This window comes from Nomascus leucogenys, chromosome 7b, assembly GCF_006542625.1.
Source record: "Nomascus leucogenys isolate Asia chromosome 7b, Asia_NLE_v1, whole genome shotgun sequence".
Taxonomy (NCBI): Eukaryota; Metazoa; Chordata; class Mammalia; order Primates; family Hylobatidae; genus Nomascus; species Nomascus leucogenys.
This window is the reverse complement of record NC_044387.1, coordinates 11,864,405-11,886,303: the sequence shown is the minus strand read 5'-3', so window position 1 is coordinate 11,886,303 and position 21,899 is coordinate 11,864,405. Positions and strand designations below refer to the sequence as shown.

General features: G+C 45.5%; 1 protein-coding gene across 2 annotated transcripts in view; it reads right to left on the bottom strand.

Annotated features, from left to right (window-relative positions):
* Positions 1-10,965: 10,965 nt before the first annotated feature.
* DMC1 (DNA meiotic recombinase 1) overlaps positions 10,966-21,899 on the bottom strand; it is a 51,663-nt gene continuing 40,729 nt past the window's right edge. For both annotated transcript variants that reach the window (XM_003264752.2, XM_030815196.1), the window contains 2 exons: positions 13,900-14,016; positions 10,966-12,094 (listed from right to left, as the gene is read on the bottom strand). In XM_003264752.2, coding sequence (XP_003264800.1) covers positions 12,025-12,094; positions 13,900-14,016 — 187 coding nt within the window. In that variant the 3' untranslated portion in view covers positions 10,966-12,024. The remainder of the gene's footprint in view (positions 12,095-13,899; positions 14,017-21,899) is intronic.

Below are 21,899 nucleotides of genomic sequence, written 5' to 3'. Positions count from 1 at the left end.
GCTACGTACGGCGGACACGATACGTAAACAGCGTCTCGGAATAGCCCGAGGGATCCGCGGGGAACTACGGGTATTCTTGGAAGCACTTTACGTCAGTTGCGACGATGGGCGTATTTGCGGTCTGTACAAGAAAAATAAAGTACGGAGCGAGCGTAGAGTTCTCGCGCCACCTGAACTAGAACGTGGGGTGAAGTGGGAGGAAGCGCCTCTAGTGCGACGTAACATTCTTTGCGTCGTTAGCCAGCCTGCTGTTGCGAAGATACGCAGTATGCGTAACGCATTCTGTTTAGAGAATAGAGGATTTTGCCTGATTCCGATCTCGGGACAGACCCCGCGGCCGGCTTGAAGAAGTTGCTTTGCAGAGACAATAACCGTCCTCCATATTGTTATCAAGTTTCAGAGTCCTCTGGTGCCAGAGGCCGGGAGGGTCTTAAATTCCCTGGGTGGCCTTCCTATATGGCGCCGCCAGCCCTCTCGCTCCGCCGCCCTGGACCCGCTGAGAATGGCGGCGGGCCCCGGCGCCATTTCCTTTCCGTTGCCTCTAGCTGTTCTGTCTCCGGCAGCCATGATGGATGCGCCGTGTCCCTTTCTTTCGGGAGTTTGTGAGGTGGCGATGTCCCCTCCAGGTTAAAGCGCGCCCAGCTACATTTGGTTCACACTGAGGTGCATTTTCTGAACCGTATATTTTCACCGTCCCTGGCCGAGCACAGCTGTTGCTAATACAGAAACAAAATGTGCTTGGAGGCCAGGCGCGGTGGCTCACACTTGTAATACTAGCACTTTGGGAGGCCAAGGCGGGAGGATCACCTGAGGTCCCAAGTTCGAGACCAGCCTGGCCAAAATGGCAAAACCCTGTCTCTACGAAAAATACAAAAATTAGCAGGGCATGGTGGCGGGTGCCTGTAGTCCCAGCTACTTGGGAGGCTGAGGCAGGAGAATCGCTTGAACCCGGGAGTCGGAGGTCGCAGTGAGCCGAGATCGTGCCACTGCACTCCAGCCTGGACGACGGGGCGAGACTCCGTCTCAAAAAAAAAAAAAAAAAAAAAATTGCTTGGAACCTCAGGGGACTCCGTGAGCCCTTTGCTGCCGTTGAACGGCGCTCCTCAGAAGGCCCGGAGAAGACCCCAGCACTCTCGGGAGAACAAGATTTCAGAGCGATGGTCTTTAGACACAGAAAGGGCTAAGGCTAAGGACAAGTGTTTAACCAGGCTAGCGCACGTTCTCTGCTCAATTCCTTCCAGACTGGCTTCCCTCTCCTTACCTGCTTTCTGTCCTCTCAAACTGCATTTTAAAGCCCCGCAAGCTTGGCCAAATGGCGTCACACAACTGTTGAGCTGTTAGGACCCTCGAGACGGGCCCATCTAACGTCTCAATTCAACAGATGGGTAGAAGCAGGGAGATTTGGCCCCTCAGTGTGGGTGCTGAGTGTTTGTTTCCCAAATTTTTGGGAACATAGCATAAGACAAGGAGCTTCAAAAAGGCCCTTGAGGCCAGGCAAGTTGGCTCACACCTGTAATCCCAGCACTTTGGGAGGCCGAGGCAGGCAGATCACCTGAAGTCAGGAGTTCCAGACCAGCCTGGCCAACATGGTGAAACCCCGTCTCTACTAAAAATGCAAAAATTAGTCAGGCGTGGTGGAGGGCGCCTGTAATCCCAACTACTCGGGAGGCTGAGGCAGGAGAATCGCTTGAAACCGGGAGGCGGAGGTTGCAGTGAGCCAACTGCACTCCAGCCTGGGCGACAGAGCGAGACTCCTCTCAAAAAACAAAAGCCGTTGAGATGTCAGTTGGCCCGGAAACACAAAGGGACAGTCACAGACTCACTGGACAAGGGTATGGCGTGGTCGAATGGCTAAAAGGTCAGGCACTGTGCCAGGTAGGCACTGGGTCACGGTGGTGAACAAATAAGTTCCTGCACTCACAGATTTTACACTCTAGGAGGGAGACAGAAAGTGTTTATGTCAAGCAGTTGCTAACTCAAATGAAAGCAAAGAAAAATGGAAAAGAAAGAATGCATGTGTACTTGTGAAGGAGGAGAGTATGCAGGTTACACAGTGTTGCATTGGGGTCTGGGGAGGCTTCCCTGATCTAGTGACATTTGAGCACAGACCTAAACTGAGGTATCTAGCCTTGCTGACATAGAGTAAAGAGCAAGTGCAAAGGCCCCGAGGCCGTGTGGCTGGAGTAGAACAAGGAGGAAAGACAGAAGAGGACCGCATCCTCAAGGGCTTGTAGGCCACTGTAAGGCCTTTGTCTTTTCTATCAAGTGGAAACCTCTGGAAAATTTTAAGCAAAGTGACATAATAGGAGGACCACTATGACTGCAATGTGAAGAATAAATTCAGAGTGAGCAAGGACAGGAGCAGACAGATTAAAAAGAGGCGAGCGCAGTCATCCAGGAAAGAGATGATGAGGATTGGGGCAGGTTAATAGTGTAAATAAAAGAACATGACCCAGGCCTGGTGCGGTGGCTCACGCCTGTAATCTCAGCACTTTGGCAGGTCGAGGCGGGTGGATCACGAGGTCAGGAGTTCAAGACCAGCCTGGCCAAGATGGTGAAGCCCCATCTAAACTACAAATATTAGCCAAGTACAGGGGCAAGCACCTGTGATCCCAACTACACGGGAGGCTGAGGCAGGAGAATTGCTTGAACCCAGGCGGCAGAGGTTGCAGTGAGCCGAGATTGTGCCACTGCACTTCAGCCAAAAAAAAAAAAAAAAAGAATATGACCCAGGCGAGTCTCAATCACTTTAAGAGGTTCATTTGCCAATGTTAAGAACGTACTTGGGGAAAAAGAACACAGAACCACAGAAAAATCAGTGGTCCATTTTTTTTTCTGAGAAGAGTCTGGGGAACCTCAATTTTTAAAGGGAAGAAAGGAAAAAGCGGGTATAGGGAGGGTAGATAAAAGAGGCAAGCAGTTGCATTCTTCTTTTTTGTTGATGTTATTGGTTTCTTTCATCAACTTTTTTTTTTTTTTGAGACAAAGTCTCGCTCTGTTGGCCAGACTGGAGTTCAGTGGCATGATCTGGGTTAATTGCAGCCTCTGCCTCCAAGGTTCAAGTGATTCTCCTGCCTCAGCCTCCTGAGTACCTGGGATTATAGTTGCCCGCCACCATGCCCGGTTAATTTTTGTATTTTTAGTAGAGACAGGATTTCAGCATGTTGGCCAGGCTGGTCTCAAACTCCCAACCTCAGGTGATCCACCTGCCTTGGCCTCTCAAAGTGCTGGGATTGCAGGCATAAGCCACCGCACCTGCCCTTTGTCATCAACTTTTATTTTAAGTTCTGGGGTGCATGTGCAGGATACACAGGTTTGTTACACAAGAAAACGTGTGTCATGGTGGTTTGTTGCACAGATCAACCCCTCGCCTAGGTATTAGGCCCAGCATCCATTAGCTATTCTTCCTGATGCTCTCCCTACGCCGACCCCCAACAGGCCCCAGTATGTGTTGTTCCCCCGCTCCATGTGTCCCTGTGTCCTTTTCTGGGTCTTTGATAGTCTTCACTGATGCTTAAGGCTCCTTTTCCTCCTTAATAACAGAACTCCAAATTTTAGCTGGGCATATCAATGTCTGGAACAAAAGTCTGTATTTTCCTGCCTGTTTTGTGCATGGGTATGGCCAATGAGATATAAGCACAAATGTTGTATGGTAGGGCTGCTTTACAGGAGCTGACTCAGCTAGACGGAGCTTTTCCTTTTTTTTTTTTTTCTTTTTGCCCTTCTGCCTTTTATCTTTCTTTCTTTCTTTCTTTTTTTTTTTTTTTTTTTTTTTGAGACAGGGTCTCACTCTGTCACCCAGGCTGGAGTGCAGTGGCACAATCTTGGCTCACTGCAACCTCTGCCTCCTGGATTCAAGCGATTCACCTGCCTCAACCTCCTGAGTAACTGGGAGTACAGGCGCATGCCACCACAGCTGGATAATTTTTGTATTTTTAGTAGAGATGAGATTTCACCAGGTTGGCCAGGCTGGTCTCGAACTCCTGTCCTAAAGTGATCCACCTGCCTCAGCCTCCCAAAGTGCTGGGATTACAGGTGTGAGCCACTGCGCCCAGACTGCCTTTTATCTTTCTTCTCTCAACTTGGTTTCTCTGACTAGAGTTCCAGCTGCCAACTTAGGCAATGAGCTGGCCTTGAAGACGGAAGTCAAAAATTAAGATGGTCAAGCAGAAAGACAGAGGCCTGCGGGCCTGATGACAAAGTGGACCCACTGTAGTAGCATCTCTGGACTGCCTAGCTTTAGATTTCTTTTCTATGAGAGAAAAATAAACCTGTATTTTGTTTAAGACACTTATTTTGGGGGTTTTCTCTTATATTCAGTCAAGTAAAATCTAAGCTATCCCTTTAACAACTTCCCTCTCAAAATATTGAAGCCTGGCGTAGGAAAGCACGTGAAGAGTATGAATAATGAGAGCTGTCCCACCCGAGTGTTAAGCAAGCCCCTCCTGGCTTTCCTGTCTCCAGTCCCTGAAGGCGGAACTTGAGAGGTACTCTGTTGGTACCTTGGTTGGAGTTCTAGATGGCAAGTGGCAGAATCTAACTGGCTAACTAAGGCAAAGGGAAACTTATTAGAAGGACATTAGGGGCTGAGCGTGATGACTCATGCCTGTAATCCCAGTGCTTTGGGAGGCCGAGGCGGGTGGATCACGAGGTCAGGAGATCGAGACCATCCTGGCTAACACAGTGAAACCCCGTCTCTACTAAAAATACAAAAATGCTGGGCGCGGTGGCTCACGCCTGTAATCCCAGTGCTTTGGGAGGCCGAGGCGGGTGGATCACGAGGTCAGGAGATCGAGACCATCCTGGCTAACACAGTGAAACCCCGTCTCTACTAAAAATACAAAAAATTAGCCGGGCATGGTGGCGGGCGCCTGTAGTCCCAGCTACTCGGGAGGCTGAGGCAGGAGAATGGCGTGAACCCAGAAGGCCGAGCTTGCAGTGAGCAGAGATCGTGCCACTGCACTCCAGCCTGGGCGACAGAGTGAGACTCCGTTTCAAAAAAAAAAAAAAAAAATTAGCCGGGTGGGGTGGTGCACACCTGTAAACCCAGCTACTCGGGAGGCTGAGACAGGAGAATCGCTTGAACCCAGGAGGCGGAGGTTGCAGTGAGCCAAGATCACACCACTGCACTCCAGGCTGGATGACAGAGCTAGAGTCTGTCTCAAAAAAAAAGGACATTAGGGTTCATTGAATTAGCAGAAGACTGCAGAAACAGCCTGGGCATGGATGGGAGTCTGAGCCACTCGGCAGTCTAGGAGCCGGAAACCCCAGTCTAGCAGCAGGAACAGCCTGGTCAGGCCCCTGCCACTGCTGCTAGGCCCTGCTGACCCTGCTCCCCCTGCTGTCACTGCAGGTGTGAGCGGCCTCTAACCCCTGCTGTCATCCTGTGACTGTCACTTGGTATTCAGTGTCCCAGGATGCACTACCTGAATTGGGGAGAGGTGACTCTTTGAAAGAAGAAAAGTGTCATTATGATGGAGAAATGCAAACTGTGCAACCAAAAAATGTGAAACATTTGCACTAACAAGCCAGGGTCAGTTGAAGGAGTCCTGACTGGCCACAGCTTGGTGTCTAAGGTCCAATCCTTCTCCTCACCATGATGAAAGATATCCCTTGTATCTAATCTCTTTCTCTTTCTGTCTGTCTTTTTTCTGAGAAACAGTTTCACTCTTCTCGCCCAGGCTGGAGTGCAGTGGCACGATCTCGGCTCACTGCAACCTCTGACTATCTGGTTCAAGCGATTTTCTTGCCTCAGCCTCCTGAGTAGCTGGGATTACAGGTGCGCACCACCAAATCCGACTAATTTTTTTTGTTGGGGTTTCGCCATGTTGGCCAGGCTGGCCTTGAACTCCTGACCTCAGGTGATCTGCCTTCCTCGGCCTCCCAAAGTGCTGGGATTATAGGTGCGAGCCACCGCGCCTGGCCCAGAATGAATAATCTATGAGGAAAAAGGCATGTTCTAGTGAGTTTTCTAACTTGATGCATCCCACTAAAGTTAGAAGCAGTAACTTGGCTACTGTGTGGGGAAGGCCTGTTTTGAGGGAGGCAGCAAGATCGAGTCCTGAGGCTGCTGTTCAACACCTTGGCTTCACCTGTGGCTGAAGTCAGCTCTTCCTCTGGATTTTTCAGTTTCGTGAGCCAATGAATTCCCTGTCTTGCATTTGCTAGCATTGTTAGAGGTGTTCAAACCAGAGGGATTCCATTTTGAACAGTGGCTGGGTAAAATAAGGCTGAGACCTACTGGCCTGCATTCCCAGGAGGTTAGGTATTCTTTTTTTTGTTTTTTTTTTTTTGTGAGATGAAATTGCCAGGCTGGAGTACAGTGGCGTGATCTCTGCTCACTGCAACCTCCGCCTCCCGGGTTCAAGTGATTCTTCTGCCTCAGCCTCTTGAGTAGCTGGGACTACAGGCATGCAACATGACGCCCAGCTAATTTTTGTATTTTTTGTAGAGATGGGTTTCACCACGTTGGCCAGGATCGTCTAGATCTCCTGACCTCATGATCTGCCCATGCCCACCTCAGGATTACAGGTGTGAGCCACCAGGCATTCTTAATCACAGGATGAGATAGGAGGTCACACAAGATACAGGTCACAAAGACCTTGCTGATAAAACAGGATAGGTAAATATAATGCCCTAAACCTACCAAAACCAAGGTGGCAATGAAAGTGACCTCTGGTTGTCCTCATTGCTCATTATACACTAATTATAGTGCATTAGCATGCTAAAAGACACTCCCACCAGCCCCATGACATTAACAAATGCCATGACGTCAGGAAGTTATCCTGTATGGTCTAAAAGGAGAGGAACCATCAGTTCCAGGAATTGCCCACCCCTTTCCTGGAAAATTCATAAATAATCTGCCCCTTGTTTAGCACTTGCTCAAGAAGTAACCGTAAGTATACTCAGTCGAGCAGCCCATGCTGCTGCTCTGCCTATGGAATAGCCATTTTTTTTATTCTTTTTTTTTTTTTTTTTTGAGACAGTTGCTGTTGCCTCAGCCTCCCGAGTAGCTGGGACTACAGGTGCCAGCCACCATGCCTGGCTAATTATTGTATTTTTAGTAGAGATGGGTTTTCACGTTGTTGGCCAGGCCGTCCTCGAACTCCTGACCTTGTGATCCGCCCACCTTGGCCTCCCAAAGTGTTGGGATTACAGGCGTGAGCCACTGTGCCTAGCCTGAAGGCAAGTTTATTAAGAAAGTAGCCGGGGCCAGGTGCAGTGGCTCATGCCTGTAATCGCAGCACTTTGGGAGGCCGAGGCAGGTGGATCACCTGAGGTCAGGAGTTCAAGACCAGCCTGACCAACATGGTGAAACCTCCATCTCTACTAAAAATACAAAAAATTAGCCAGGCGAGGTTAGGCATGCCTATTATCCCAGCTACTTGGGAGGCTGAAGCAGAATTACTTGAACCTGGGAGGCGGAGGTTGCAGTGAGCAGAGATTGCACCATTGCACTCCAGCCTGGGCAACAAGAATGAAATCCCTCTCAAAACAAAACAAAACAAAATAAACAAAAAGAAAAAAGGGAAAAAGAAAGTAGCAGGGCACGGTGGCTCATGCCTGTAATCCCAGCACTTTGGGAGGCTGAGGTGGGTGGATCACCTGAGGTTAGGAGTTCGAGACCATCCTGGCCAACATGGTGAAACCTCATCTCTACTAAAAATACAAAAATTAGCTGGGTGTAGTGGCGGGAGCCTGTAATCCCAGCTGCTTGGGAGGCTGAGGTAGGAGAATCGTTTGAACCTGGGAATGGAGGTTGCAGTGAGCCAAGATTGCGCCACTGCACCCCAGCCTGGGTAGCAGAGGAAGACTCCATCTCAAAAATGAATCAATAAATAAACAAACAAACAAACTTGTTTTTGCTTTACTCTATGGACTCACCCCAAATTCTTTCTTGGGTGTGGTCCAAGAACTCTCTCGGGTCTGGGTTAGGACCCTTTTCTGGTAACAGTATTTTTCTGTGGCTTGCAACCAAAAGAGTCCTAACCAATAAACCCTCTTTTTTGAGTGCTCCTCTCCGCTGTATAGGCCAGAAATAGACCAGACCTATGTCTACACTCAAATGGAGAGTGGAGGACTGGAAAGCCATGGTCCTTTGCTCACAGGTAACAAATTGAACCCCGGCCTAGAAAAGCTCGGTGGGCACTGGTGATTTTCCTGCGGGCCCAGATACCTGCATAATCTGCAGTTCTGTCCCAAAGTTGGGCCCCAAGTTACAGCTTTTTAGTTCACATTCTCACACTCAGCCACTGTTCTCCAAAGCAGGACATGTAAGAGTGGCTGGACCCAGAGAGATTTCCAGCCTTAGCCAGATGCCATATTGAAACCAGCTTCTCCACTGAACTCTAGGCCTTTGTTTTGGGCCCTGTTTTCCAACCCGAATGCCCACTTCTTGGTAAATTGTCATTTGTCAGAGGTACTCTGCTTAACCCAGAAAAATTCTCTGAATTTCAAGTCTTGAGAGTTTTATTTCTGTCCCTACTAGAAGGCTCTGGGCTGCTATGCAAATTGGTCCACCCCCTCTCCAGGGCTCCTCATACCAGGGAATCTCTAGAAGATGCTCAGTTTTTATCAAGGATGTTGTCAAAGCTATTTAAATTGTACATTTATAGGATAGTCAGATGTGGCCACAGGAGGAAAGATAGGAGAGGCTTGAAGAAAGTTTATTATACTCACAGGTCCTAAAGAGGGGGTCACCACATGCCATGCAGAGGTCACTGGGGAATGTGGGGGTAGTCAGGAGGCAGAACACTGGGATGGGGGAGAGCTTGGGCCATGGCCTTTATTGAAGTTTCTGAGGCAGGGCAGGTTAAACAGTTGAGGAGTGGCCAGTTGAATAATCTTTTTCTTTTTCTTTTTTTTTGAGACAGGGTCTCACTGTCACCCAGGCTGGAGTACAGTGGTGCCATCACGGCTCATTGCAGCCTCAACTTCCTGGGCTTAAGTGATTCTCCCATCTCAGCCTCTGAGTAGCTGGGACTACAGACGTGCCACCACACCTGGCTAACTTTTGTTTGTTTTTTGAGACCAGGTTTCACCATGTTGCCCAGGCTGAAATTTCAATAGGCTCTAAATTAGATGGGTGGCCCCTAGTTGCCTGGTAGCAGGGCCTGGTATGATTAAGGCAAAGGAATAGTCTCTTCTGGAGTGTAAGGGCCAGATAGAGCTAGGATGGCTGTAGATTAGTTAGTTTGCGCATCAAAGGCATGCTCCTGGCTAGTCCCTTTGCTATCTCTAAGAATTGGCTATCCCTGATAGGGGCAGTCTCTCCCCAGCTAGAAAGATTTTTCAAGATGTTAAAACAGACCGGGCGTGGTGGCTCACGCCTGTAATCCTAGCATTTTGGGAGGCTGAGGCAGGTAGATCACCCGAGGTCAGGAGTTCGAGACCAGCCTGGCTAACATGGTGAAACCCCATCTCTACTGAAAGTACAAAAAATTAGGGAGCATTGTGGTGGGCGCCTGTAATCCTAGCTACATTTTGGGAGGCTGAGGCAGGACAATCGCTTGAACCCAGGAGGAGGAGGTTGCAGTGAGTCAAGATTGCGCCATTGCACTCCAGCCTGGGCAACAAGAGTGAAACTCTGTCTCAAAACAAAAAACAAAACAAAACAAAACAAAAAAGTTAAAACAGCATAATACACAGAAAATTTAAAATATACACAATGAATCAAGTAACAAAGCCTTCCTTTCCCTAGGACTAAAGTGTGCCTTTATATTTGCATACGAAAATAAGCCATTTAAGTGATTTTGCAGAATGCAGAAAATCTGCTCCTAGATGACTTTATTTCTGCTTATTCAGGGAAGCAGCTTCTGTGGTTTTCAAAAGGTAAAAGGAAGAAAAAAGCTCCAATTTCCCAGTATCCTGCATTGTGAACAATTTCTGCTTGCCGAGTTAGCCTCTGTTTTCTTTCCATATCCCAGCTCCTATACCTTTGCAGTCTCTCAGCTTAACCTTTCCCCTCCCATTTTCGGAATTTTACTTATTATTTATTTTTTTGATACGGAGTCTCGCTCTGTCGCCCAGGCTGGAGTGCAGTGGCATGATCTCAGCTCACTGCAACCTCCGCCTCCCAGGTTCATGAGATTTTCCTGCCTCAGCCTCCTGAGTAGCTGGGATTACAGATGTGCGTCACCGCACCCAGCTAATTTCATATTTTTAGTAGAGATGGGGTTTCACTGTGTTGGCCAGGCTGGTCTCGAATTCCTGACCTCAAGTGATCCACCCACCTCGGCCTCTCAAAGTGCTGGGATTACTGGCATGAGCTACTGCACCCAGCAGAATTTTACTTTTTCTTTAAGGGTCAATCCAAGATTACACTGCTTATGAATTAATTATATAATCACTTGCTCTCTTGTTTTCCTAAATATTAGTCTTTTCTCTTAACTAGTGTACACATTCTTTATGTGTAGGAACCACATTTTCCTTGTTTATTCTTTAGTGCTTAACAATAATAATTAGTGAGTGAATAATTTCATGAATAATCAAATACCTTTTGTAACAAATGGTACTTCGAATACTTGAATTTTCTTCTCTTTCCTTCTTTTTTTTTTTTTTTTTTTTTTGAGACAGGGTCTCACTGTGTGACCCAGGCTGGAGTGCAGTGGCTCTATCTTGGCTCAATGCAACCTCCACCTGGGCTCCAGCGATCCTCCCACTTCAGCTTCCTGAGTAGCTGGGACCTCAGGCACACACCACCATGCCTGGCTAATTTTTTTGTATTTTTTGGAGAGATGGGGTTTTGCCATATTGCCCAGGCTGGTCTTCAAACTCCTGGGCTCAAGCAATTCACTCGCCTTGGCCTCCTAAAGAGCTGGGATTATAGGTGTGAGCCACCACGCCCAGCCCTGGAATTTTCATGTAAGTTGATGTAACATTAAAGTCTATAAAGATTGAAGTCTATAAAGCTCTTCATTGTATGTTGTCATTAGTATATTTATTTTTACATATTTTCACCATACATGCATTTTGAAAACAGGATTTTATTTTTGTTTAACAATCAAAATAATATCTTTTACACATTTCTAAGATTAGTATTCAGAAATTTTACATTTAAATTAATTTTAACATTTTAAAAAAGTTTTTTTGTTTTTTTGAGACGGAGTCTCACTCTGTCACCTAGGCTGGAGTGCAGTGGTGCCAACTTGGCTCACCGCAATCTCTGCCTCCTGGGTTCAAGCAATTCTCCTGCCTCAGCCTCCAGAGTAGCTGGGATTACAGGCACATGCCACTGCACTTGGCTAATTTTTGTATTTTTAGTAGAGACAGGGTTTCTCCATTTTGGCCAGGCTGGTCTTGAACGCCTGACCTCAAGTGATCCACCTGCCTCAGCCTCCCAAAGTGCTGGGATTACAGGTGTGAGCCACCACGCCCAGCCATAAATACATTTTTTAAAAGTAATTTCTGCTTGTCAAAGTCAAATGATTTAAAATTTGGCTTAATTTAATGTCTGTTTTCTGTTGCTATAAAGGTGAATATGCAGTTTGATATTATAAATAGAAAGAGCTTTTTTGTGTGTGTCCTATAAACATTCCTCCCTTAAATCCTCTTGTGGAAAAACATCCAGCTCTGTCAGTCAGTGGCACTGAACCCTAGAAAAATGGTGAAGGGAAAGTCCTCAGGAGAATGGGACATTTCTGAACTCTTAGACTTTCTATCTGCTTAGTGGCTCACTTTGAAAAGTGAAAGGGAGGGAATCACATACCCCTTTGGCAACAATTTTCCATAGGTATATATACATACACAGAGTGAGAGAATTTCAATAGGTATATATATCTACTATAGATGTCAGGTATACACACACACACACAAACATACATATACATATCCCTAAATTTACATACAATGTATAGTTATCACAAATCAGGGACTTTTAAGATAAATATAAGATTTAAATCTCTTTTGCTGACTTTAGTAACATGTGGGAAAAAACCTCTATTTCAAGATGTGAAATTGGAGACTGCTTTTCCATTTCTTCAGCTCCTAATAAGCACTAAGAAGCAATCTGCATCAATTCACCACCTACTCCTTGGCATCCCCAATTCCTCCAGCAGTTATTGCGAAGGTGGCTTCATTTTCAGGCATCTCAGGACTAACAGAATACAAGGGAACAGAATTTTATAAAAAGCTCTATTTCTATAAATACTATATTCATGTCACAGGCATTATGCGCCCATCAGTCTGAGTCTCCAGAGACATCTGAGTTGGTACAACCAAATGTGGCCTACAGAACTTACCCACAAGTATTATTAACCCTCACAAACATTTATTGAGCAACTTCTATATATAAAGGTCTGAATGTCAAGAAAAATTACCCCAAACTTGGAAACAGGTGAAAGGATAACTGGATGTTCTTTCATTTATTTATTTTAATTTTTTTTTTTTTGGATGAAGTCTCGCTCTTGTCCCCCAGGCTTGAGTGCAATGGTGAGATCTCATCTCACTGCAACCTCTGCCTCCTGGGTTCAAGCAATTCTCCTGCCTCAGCCTCCTGAGTAGCTGGGATTACAGGTGCCTGCCACCACGCCCGCCTAATTTTTGTATTTTTAGTAGAGACGGGGTTTTACCATATTGGCCAGGCTGGTCTTGAACTCCTGACCTCAGGTGATCCACCTGCTTCGGCCTCCCAAAGTGCTGGGATTACAGGCGTGCGCCACTGCACCTGGCCAACTGGATGTTATTTTAGTATAGTGTCAGGCATTGTATAGCAGCCCCTTAGAGGTTTATCTGATTCTATAGAGGTATGCACCTTTCTCATGACTAGACTAATGGAGGAGCAAACTATAAAATACTTTGAAATAAATTAAAAGATTACTGAGTACCTTCCGTGGAAACATAGGTTGCCTAGCTCATCCTCCCAGGTTATCTAATTCTTTTTTGTTTTTTGTTTTTGTTTTTTTTTTTTGAGACGGAGTCTCGCTCTGTCGCCTAGGCTGGAGTGCAGTAGCACGATCTCGGCTAGTCTCAAACTCCTGGCCTCAGGTGATCCACCCACCTCGGCCTCCCAAAAGTGCTAGGATTACAGGTGTGAGCCATTGTGCCCGGCCAAAATCTGTTTCTTAATTAAACACGTAAAGTGCTGAGAAAGAATATAGGGTATAATATACTGAGTAGCCTAGACTGTAAGGGTTAGGGAAAGGTTCCCTGAGAAAGTGATGTTTAAACTGAAACCTGAAAAACAAATAGAGTTAACCTGGCAAAAAGAAAGGAGGGCCGGGCATGGTGGCTCACGCTTGTAATCCCAGCACTTTGGGAGGCCCAGGCGGGCGGATCACGAGGTCAGGAGATCGAGACCATGGTGAAACCCCGTCTCTACTAAAAATACAAAAAATTAGCCAGGCGTGGTGGCGGGCGCCTGTAGTCCCAGCTACTCGGAGAGGCTGAGGCAGGAGAATGGCATGAACCCGGGAGGCAGAGCTTGTGGTGAGCCGAGATTGCACCACTGCACTCCAGCCTGTGCGACAGAGCGAGACTCCGTCTCAAAAAAAAAAAAAGAAAGGAGGATATGTTCCCATACTTGATACTTACCTTGCACTTAACACAATTTAATTGGAATTGATGATTTCATTATCTAGGTGCATGCTTTGAAAGGTCAGGGACCAAGTCTACGTGTCAACAGAATCCCTTAATCCCTAGTACCTAGTACACAGTAGGGACTTCCCAATAAATTGAATAATTTTTTAGAAGGAAATTCAAACACACAGCATCTGGCAGTAATAATTACAGCCTTGCGGTGGCTCACACCTATAGTCCCAGCACTTTGGGAGCCCAAGGTGGGCGGATCGCTTGAGCCTAGGAGTTTGAGACCAGCTTGGGCAACATGGCAAAACCCTGTCTCTACACACACACACACACACACACACACACACACACACACACAGAATAAAAAATATTTACCTGTCATAAATCTTGGCAATTCTGAGCTCTCCTCTTCCCTTTCGCAAGCTTATTCTTGTTGTTGAAGCATGAGCCAGAATGTGTCCCCCAATGGGTTTTTTGGGATCTGCCTGAAAGCTGAATTAATAAAATACCCTTTCAGGTTTCATCATGTGGACTATATATGGCAATATCTGCAATTACAAGGCAATCTTTGTGGTGGATGTCAGGAGTTGGAATAAGTGTATATTCTAAACAAGCAGAGGCTTGTTCATAAACTATGGAGTGGGGTGAGTTTTGGAACTACTATATACCCCATCTAGTCTAGGCTTTTGAGATTCCTATGATAAATAGTTTATATTTTGTTTGACTTTTTTTTTTTTTGAGATGGAGTCTAGCTGTGTCACCCAGGCTGGAGTGCAGTGGTGTGATCTCACTAACTGCAACCTCCGCCTCCTGGGTTCAAGCGATTCTCCTGCCTTAGCCTCCCAGGTAGCTGGGATTACAGGCGCCCACCACCACGCCCAGCTAATTTTTTGTATTTTTAGTAGAGATGAGGTTTCACTGTGTTGGCCAGGCTGATCTCGAACTCCTGACCTCGTGATCTGCCCACCTCAGCCTCCCAAAGTGCTGGGGTTACAAGCACGAGCCACCGTGCCCAGCCTGACTTTAAAAAATGAGATTACAGGCTGGATGCAGTGGCTTGTGCCTGTAATCCCAGCAGTTTGGGAGGTTGGGGTGGGTGGATCACTGAGGTCAGAAGTTCGAGACTAGCCTGGCCAACATGGCAAAACCCCATCTCTACTAAAAATACAAAAATTAGCCAGGTGTGGTGGCGTGCGCCTGACTTGTAATCCCAGCTACTCGGGAGGCTGAGGCAGGAGAATTGTTTGAACCCAAGAGGTGGAGGCTGCAGTTAGCTGAGATCAGCCACTGCATTCCAGCCTGGGCAACAGAATAAGAATCCTTCTCAAAAAAAAAAAAAAAAAAAAACAGAAAGAAAAAAAAGAAAATGTGGGCTTAGAAATCACCAATAAGGGAACAGCACAAACTAAAGGTTATACTTGATCAAAATAAACTGTGATATAGCATAATAGCTTCAGTTCTGGAAGAATATAGTTACAAGTCAATTCAAGTTGTGCTTGCTCCATGGAAGTGTTCATGATTCTGGTTACTCTAAGCTTCAGGCTTGGTATAGCAAGGATGTAGCTGATTGGCATGAGGTTAAATATTTAGACTGTAGTTGGTCGGGATAAGAAACTCTTTGGTAAAGGAGTTTGCTGAGATAAACTGCTACTTGATTAAATGGCTCAGAGGTTAGGACCAGAAGATCCCTGGTTGGCGCTGAATAGGACTGATTAAGATTCAGTAGAAGCTGGGCACTATGGCACATATCTGTAGTCCCAGCTACTTGAGAGGCTGAAGCAGGAGGATCATTCGAGCCTAGGAATTCAGAGGCTAGCCTGGGCACCATAGTGAGGCCCTCTTTAAAACATTTTTTAAAAAATTATATATATAATGCAGCAGGTCCAACATAGGAACAAGGACAAAGAGTTAGTTTTGGAGTGAACCACTATCAAGAAAGTGGCAGCCAGACAGTCGAGACTAACAGCAGTTAAGAAGTCAGAAAGCTGGGTTGCTTTGCCGGGCACCTGACAGGTTAGTAAAGCAATAAAGCCTTCTCAGTTGGATAAAATAGCTAGATAAGTGAGTTGTCTCTATAATGCTTACGGATCGATGCCACTTAACTTTTCAGGTCACCCTACCTTACAGGTGGTTCTTCATGGTTTTAAAAGAATCTTATGTTCTGTATAGATGGGCTGCTTGAGACCCTGAGGATATTCTCAATTGGGCTATGAACTCCGAGCCTGCAAACACTGTATTTATGCTTCTGTAATGTACTTTTCATGTTCTGCCTTTAGCACTATTGTTTATTTACTTATTGTATTCCTTCTCAATTCCTCTCTTATTCTCTATCACTAAGCTCCTTAAGGGCAGACTATATTGTGTTTAGTTCTGCACAACCAGGCACACAGTGGGTGTTTAAAATTGTTTTTTCAGCTACGTGGGAGGCTGAGGCAGGAGAATCGCTTGAACTCGGAAGGCGGAGGCTGCAGTGAGCTGAGATTGCGCCACTGCACTCTAGCCTGGGTGACAGAGTGAGACTCTGTCTCAGAAAAAAAAAGTTTTTTCAGCTTAAGATATTTATGCTACAACAATTCCAAGGGGAATATTGGACTGCAAAAAGATTGGTGTTTTCACAGAAGTTAAGAAAAAATAAAATTGAGACCAGTTGGAAATTTCTATCAAAAGGAGCTAAGAACGGATAGTCAAGGTTAGCTAAATGGGCAGAGAGAAGTCTTAACACAATGCTACTGCTTCTCCCAGCTAGTCTCTCAATGCTGCTCATTCTCCTGTGTGATCATGGTTGGCTTTACTGCCTAACCTTCAGTAGTCTCCTTAAGCCCCCTTTTCCATTCTTATCCCCTCACCTTGGACAACATTGCCTGCTACTTTATAAAGAAAATAAGGGCTCGGCCGGGCGCGGTGGCTCATGCCTGTAATCCCAGCACTTTGGGAGGCTGAGGCAGGCAGATCACAAGGTCAGGAGTTTGAGACCAGCCAGGCCAATATGGTGAAACCTTGTCTCCACTAAAAATACAAAAATTAGCTGGGTGTGGTGGCATGCACCTGCACTCCCAGCTACTCAGGAAACTGAGGCAGAAGAATCGCTTGAACCCAGGAGGCAGAGGTTGCAGTGAGCTGATCGTGCCACCGCACTCCAGCCCAGGCGACAGAGTGAGATTCCGTCTCAAAAAAATAAAATAAAACAAAATAAAATAAAATAAAACTAATAAATAAAAAAGAAAATAAGGGCTCTTAGGAGGACACTTCCTCAACTTCTTCTTTCTATCCACCACCTATATACTTAACTACAGTTGTACTCATGTTTTCTCCTTCCCTCTAAAACTTCCTTTTTTCTGATTTCAGAAAGTCTTCTTATCCTTGATGACTTTGCACACATTATTCCCTCTAAAATGAAAGCTCCTTTCCCCACCGTGTCTGCTCATTCAGCTCCTACACAGCCTTCAAGTGTCCTCCCTTCTAGGAACCCTTGCCTGTTTCCCTGAAACAGTAGAAACTGGCCCCCTCTGTGCTTTCCAACAGTCTGTATTCTTTTATTAAAGCACACTACAGGCGGGCGCAATAGCACTTTGGGAGGCCGAGGCGGGCGGATCACCTGAGGTCAAGAGTTCAAGATCAGCCTGACCAACATGGAGAAATCCCGTCTCTACTAAAAATACAAAATTAGCCGGGTGTGGTGGCGCATGCCTGTAATCCCAGCTACTCAGGAGGCTGAGGCAGGAGAATCGCTTGAACCTGGGAGACGGAGGTTGTGGTGAGCCGAGATCACACCATTGTACTCCAGCCTGGGCAACAAGAGCTAGACTACGTCTCAAAATAAATAAATAAATAAATAAATAAACAAATAAATAAATAAATAAATAAAATAAATAAATAAAGCACACTACATGGTAATTTTAAATGTATGGGTCTTATTCCCCAACTATATGCTAAATATCTGTTCATCTTTGAAACTCCAGTGCCTGGAAAAGTGCCTATAATATACAAGGTACTTCATAAATATTGTGGAATGAATACAGAGATGACAATTTGGGACTCCCTGGTCTAGGTCCTTCTTGGACACAGATTTGTGTCATATCTTCAAAACTGTAATTCAGAGAACTTTTGAAGCGTGTTCTGACAGAGGCAAATATAAAAGAAGATAGATTTCCCCAGTTGAAGCACCATGCCTCCCATGCCATTATAGATAACCTAAACAAGACTGGGAAGCTAGAGCTTCTAGATGTATAGCCATGATTTTTTTTTCTTAGCAAACTATTGTTTACTGTTACTAGTGTGGTACCCGATGTGCAAAAAAGAATAGAGACAATTGCTTGTCATTACTGTAGGTGAAGAGCCTGAATGTTAAGAACATTATTTCCAAAAGGAGATGATTTTGAATCACCCAAATGGGGAAATAGATTATAGCATTTGCAAAAGGGCAAAGAAAACATATAGGAATGAGGCTGGGCACAGTGGCTCACACCTGCAATCCCAGCCCTTTGGGAGGCTGCGGCAGGTGGATCCTTGAGCCCAGGAGTTCAAGACTAGTCTGGACAACATGGTAAAACCCCATCTCTACAAAAATACAACAATTAGCTGAGCATGGTGGTGCATGCCTGGAGCCCTGGCTACTCAGGAGGCTGATGCAGGAAGATCTCTCAAGTCCAGGAAGTTGAGGCTGCGGTCAGTGGTCATTGTGCCACTACACTCCAGTCACTCCAGCCTGGGTGACAGAGCAAGACCTTGTCTCAAAAATAAAATAAAATACATAAAATAAAAGAAAAAAAAGAAAAAGAAAGATATTATGGGGTAAAAAAGTCTAACAAATGATTCATAAACTAAGAAGTTATATCAAAATAGGCTGTGACATAGCAGCCTTAGCTCCAGGAGAATATCAAGCCAATTCAAATTTTGTTTGTTCGATATAATCCATAGGTTTAAAAGAAAGCAAAACAAACAAATTTTGTTTGTTCCACTAAGGTGTTCAGGATTTTGTGTCAAATTTATGGATTTTTTTTTTTTTTGAGATGGAGTCTTGCTCTGTCGCCCAGGCTGGAGTGCAGTGCCATTATCGCGGCTCACTGCAATCTCCACCTCCCGGGTTCAAGCGATTCTCCTAGCTTAGTCTCCTGAGTAGCTAGTAGTAGATTACAGGTGCATGCCACTATGCCCGGCTAATTTTTGTATTTTTAGTAGAGACAGGGTTTCACCATGTTAGTCAGGCTGGTCTCGAACTCCTGACCTCATGATCCGCCCACCTCAGCCTCCCAAAGTGCTGGGATTACAGGCGTGAGCCACCATGCCTGGCCAAATTTATGGCTCTTAGCCTTTCTTGTAGGTCACTAACACTTTGATAATTTAATAAAAACATCCCCCCCCCCACCAAAAAAGGGGCACATATACACACATACAAAAATGTTTGTGTAAGTCTGGGAAATTCATAACCCCTTCTCTGGTATACATGGGTATTAATAATAATAATAATAATAACTAAGATTTACTGAGTCCTTGCTATGTGGCAGACATTCTTCTAAGTCATCAAATTTTTCCCTTTGCTTGGATTCCATATCGAGTAAATAATTTCAGATTAAAATTTGGATTCCTATTGAGGTCTACTTACAGGGAGAGAATGTGCTGTCACATGAATCTCAAATGTAGCTACATTTTCGTTATCAATAAACTGGCCCTCTGGTTCTTCATTCAGTCTCATGAGCTTGATTAATGTGTGTCTGCCACCAAGAAACAGATTGGTTCTTAGTAAGCTGACCAAATCAAATCTCTGCCTGCAAGGCTGAGGGCTCTGGACTATGGTCAGTTTACTGGAGAAATGGATACATCCCTGCAAAACCTCTCAGGTGACAGCATACCAGCCATTCCCCAGGCAGAAGCAGTCCTGATATACTGTGTGTTGTATGAGCTATGGAGTTAGACCTGAGTTCAAATTCTGGCTTTTTAGCCATATGACTTGAGAAAATTGTTTAACCATTCTAAATCTCTCCTTCTTCTTTTATTTTTTTTTAGACGGCATCTTTCTCTGCCACCCAGGCTAGAGTTCAGTGCCAGGATCTCAGCTCACTGCAGCCTCTGCCTCCCAAGTTCAAGCGATTCTCCTGCCTCAGCCTCTGGAGTAGCTGGGACTACAGGTGCCCACCACCATGCCTGGCTAATTTTTATATTTTCAGTAGAGACAGAGATTCACCATGTTGGCTAGGCTGGTCTTGAACTCCTGACCTCAAGTGATCCACCCACCTCGGCCTCCCAAAGTGTTGGGATTACAGGTGTGAGCCACTGCACTGGACCTCCTTTTTCTCCTTTTTTTTTTTTTTTTGAGACGGAGTCTTGCTCTGTCACTGAGGCTGGAGTGCAATGGCACAATCTTGGCTCACTGCAACCTCTGCTTCCCGGGTTCAAGCAATTCTCCCTGCCTCAGCCTCCCAAGTAGTTGGGATTATAGGCACCCATCACCATACCGGATAATTTTTGTATGTTTAGTAGAGACGGGGTTTTGCCATGTTAGTCAGGCTGGTCTCGAACTCCTGACCTCAGGTGATCCACCTACCTCAGCCTCCCAAAGTGCTGGGATTACAGGTGTGAGCCACCATGCCCGGCCTTACTTCTTCATTTTTAATGGGGGATAATAACTGTACTTAACAGTTGTAAAATAAAATGAAATAATTCAGGTAAGGCATAACTCCAGTGACTACAATTATTTACCTGCTTTACTAATCCTGACTTAAACATTTACTACCTATATTACCTTGGGGTACCTTTATGAACCTCGGTTTCTTTCACTAAAAAATGGGAATAAAAAGACTTTACCTCTTAGGGCATTGTGAGAATTCAAGATATATTGAATTATTATTATTTTTTTTGAGACAGAATCTCACTCTGTCACCCAGGCTAGAATTCAGTGACATGATCTCGGCTCATTGCAACCTCCACCACCCAGGCTCAAGCGATTCTTCTGCCTCAGCCTCCTGAGTAGCTGGGATTGCGGGTGTGCGCCATCACACTCAGCAAATTTTTTTGTACTTTTAGGAGATACGGAGTTTCATCATGTTAGCCAGGATGGTCTCAAACTCCTGACCTTAAATGATCTGCTCGCCTTGGCCTCCCAAAGTGTTGGGATTACAGGTGTAAGCCACTGCACCCGGCCTGAATCTTGAATATTATACATACAAGGCTCCTATGTGCCAGGAACTGTACCTGTTCACTTACATACATTTGTTCTATCCTTACGGCAATCTTGGCACATAAGAGATCCTCGATGAAGGATAATTATTGGCTGGGCACAGTGGCTCACACTTGTAATCCCAGCACATTGGGAGGCCAAGGTGGGCAGGTCCCTTGTTTGATCCCTTGGAGGCCCACGAGTTTGAGACTAGGCTGGCAACAGGGTGAAACCCTGTCTGTATAAAAAATACAAAAAATTAGCCCGGTGTGGTGGCATGTGCCTGGTTCTGTGCTGCCTTCGAGGCTGAGGTGGAAGGATCACTTGAGCCTGGGAGGCTAAGGCTGCAGTGAGCTAAGATCACGCCACTGCACTCCAGCCTGAGCAACAGAGACCCTGTCTCAAAAACTAAACTAAACTAAAATAATACATAGGATAACTATTATTTAACTAAACAATTCAGCTAAAACAGTCGATCTGTCAGTGAAAAGTAGACCAGGAAACTTTTCTTAAAGTTTCTTTGAACTTCCTGACTATTACAGCAGTTATAACCAAGTCTTGAGGTGAAGTACAAGAAGGTGTAATAGCATTCTACATTCTTTTAGAGGGCTTTAATTTTCTTCTATTTCTTTTTTTTTTTTTTTTTTTTTTTGACGGAGTTTCACTCTTATCTCCCAGGCTGGAGTGCAATGGCACCATCTTGGCTCACCACAACCTCCGCCTCCCGGGTTCAAGCGATTCTCCTGCCTCAGCCTCCCAAGTAGCTGGGACTACAGGTGTATGCCACCATGCCCTGCTAATGTTTGTATTTTTAGTAGAGACGGGGTTTCACCATCTTGGCCAGGCTTGTCTTGAACTCCTGACCTCATGATCCACCTGCCTTGGCCTCCCAAAGTATTGGGATTACAGGCGTGAGCCACCGCACCCGGCCAATTTTCTTCTATTTCTGACCAAGTGAAAACAGCTTCAGAAAACCACCCACAACCCTCTTTGAGCCTATCATTTTATTTCTTCTTCTTTTATATTCTCTTCTTCTTTCTTCCTTTTGTCAGGGAACTGGGGAGTATGGCGAGGAGGAAGAGATGGGGGTGGATATTAGTAGTAAAGAGGGGATGAGAATATTTCACTTCTCCCCCTCTGGTTGAACAGGATATGGCATATTATATTGTTGAGGGAAGACCCAAAACAGCCTGACCTGGCAATGTCAAATTAGGATGCTGGG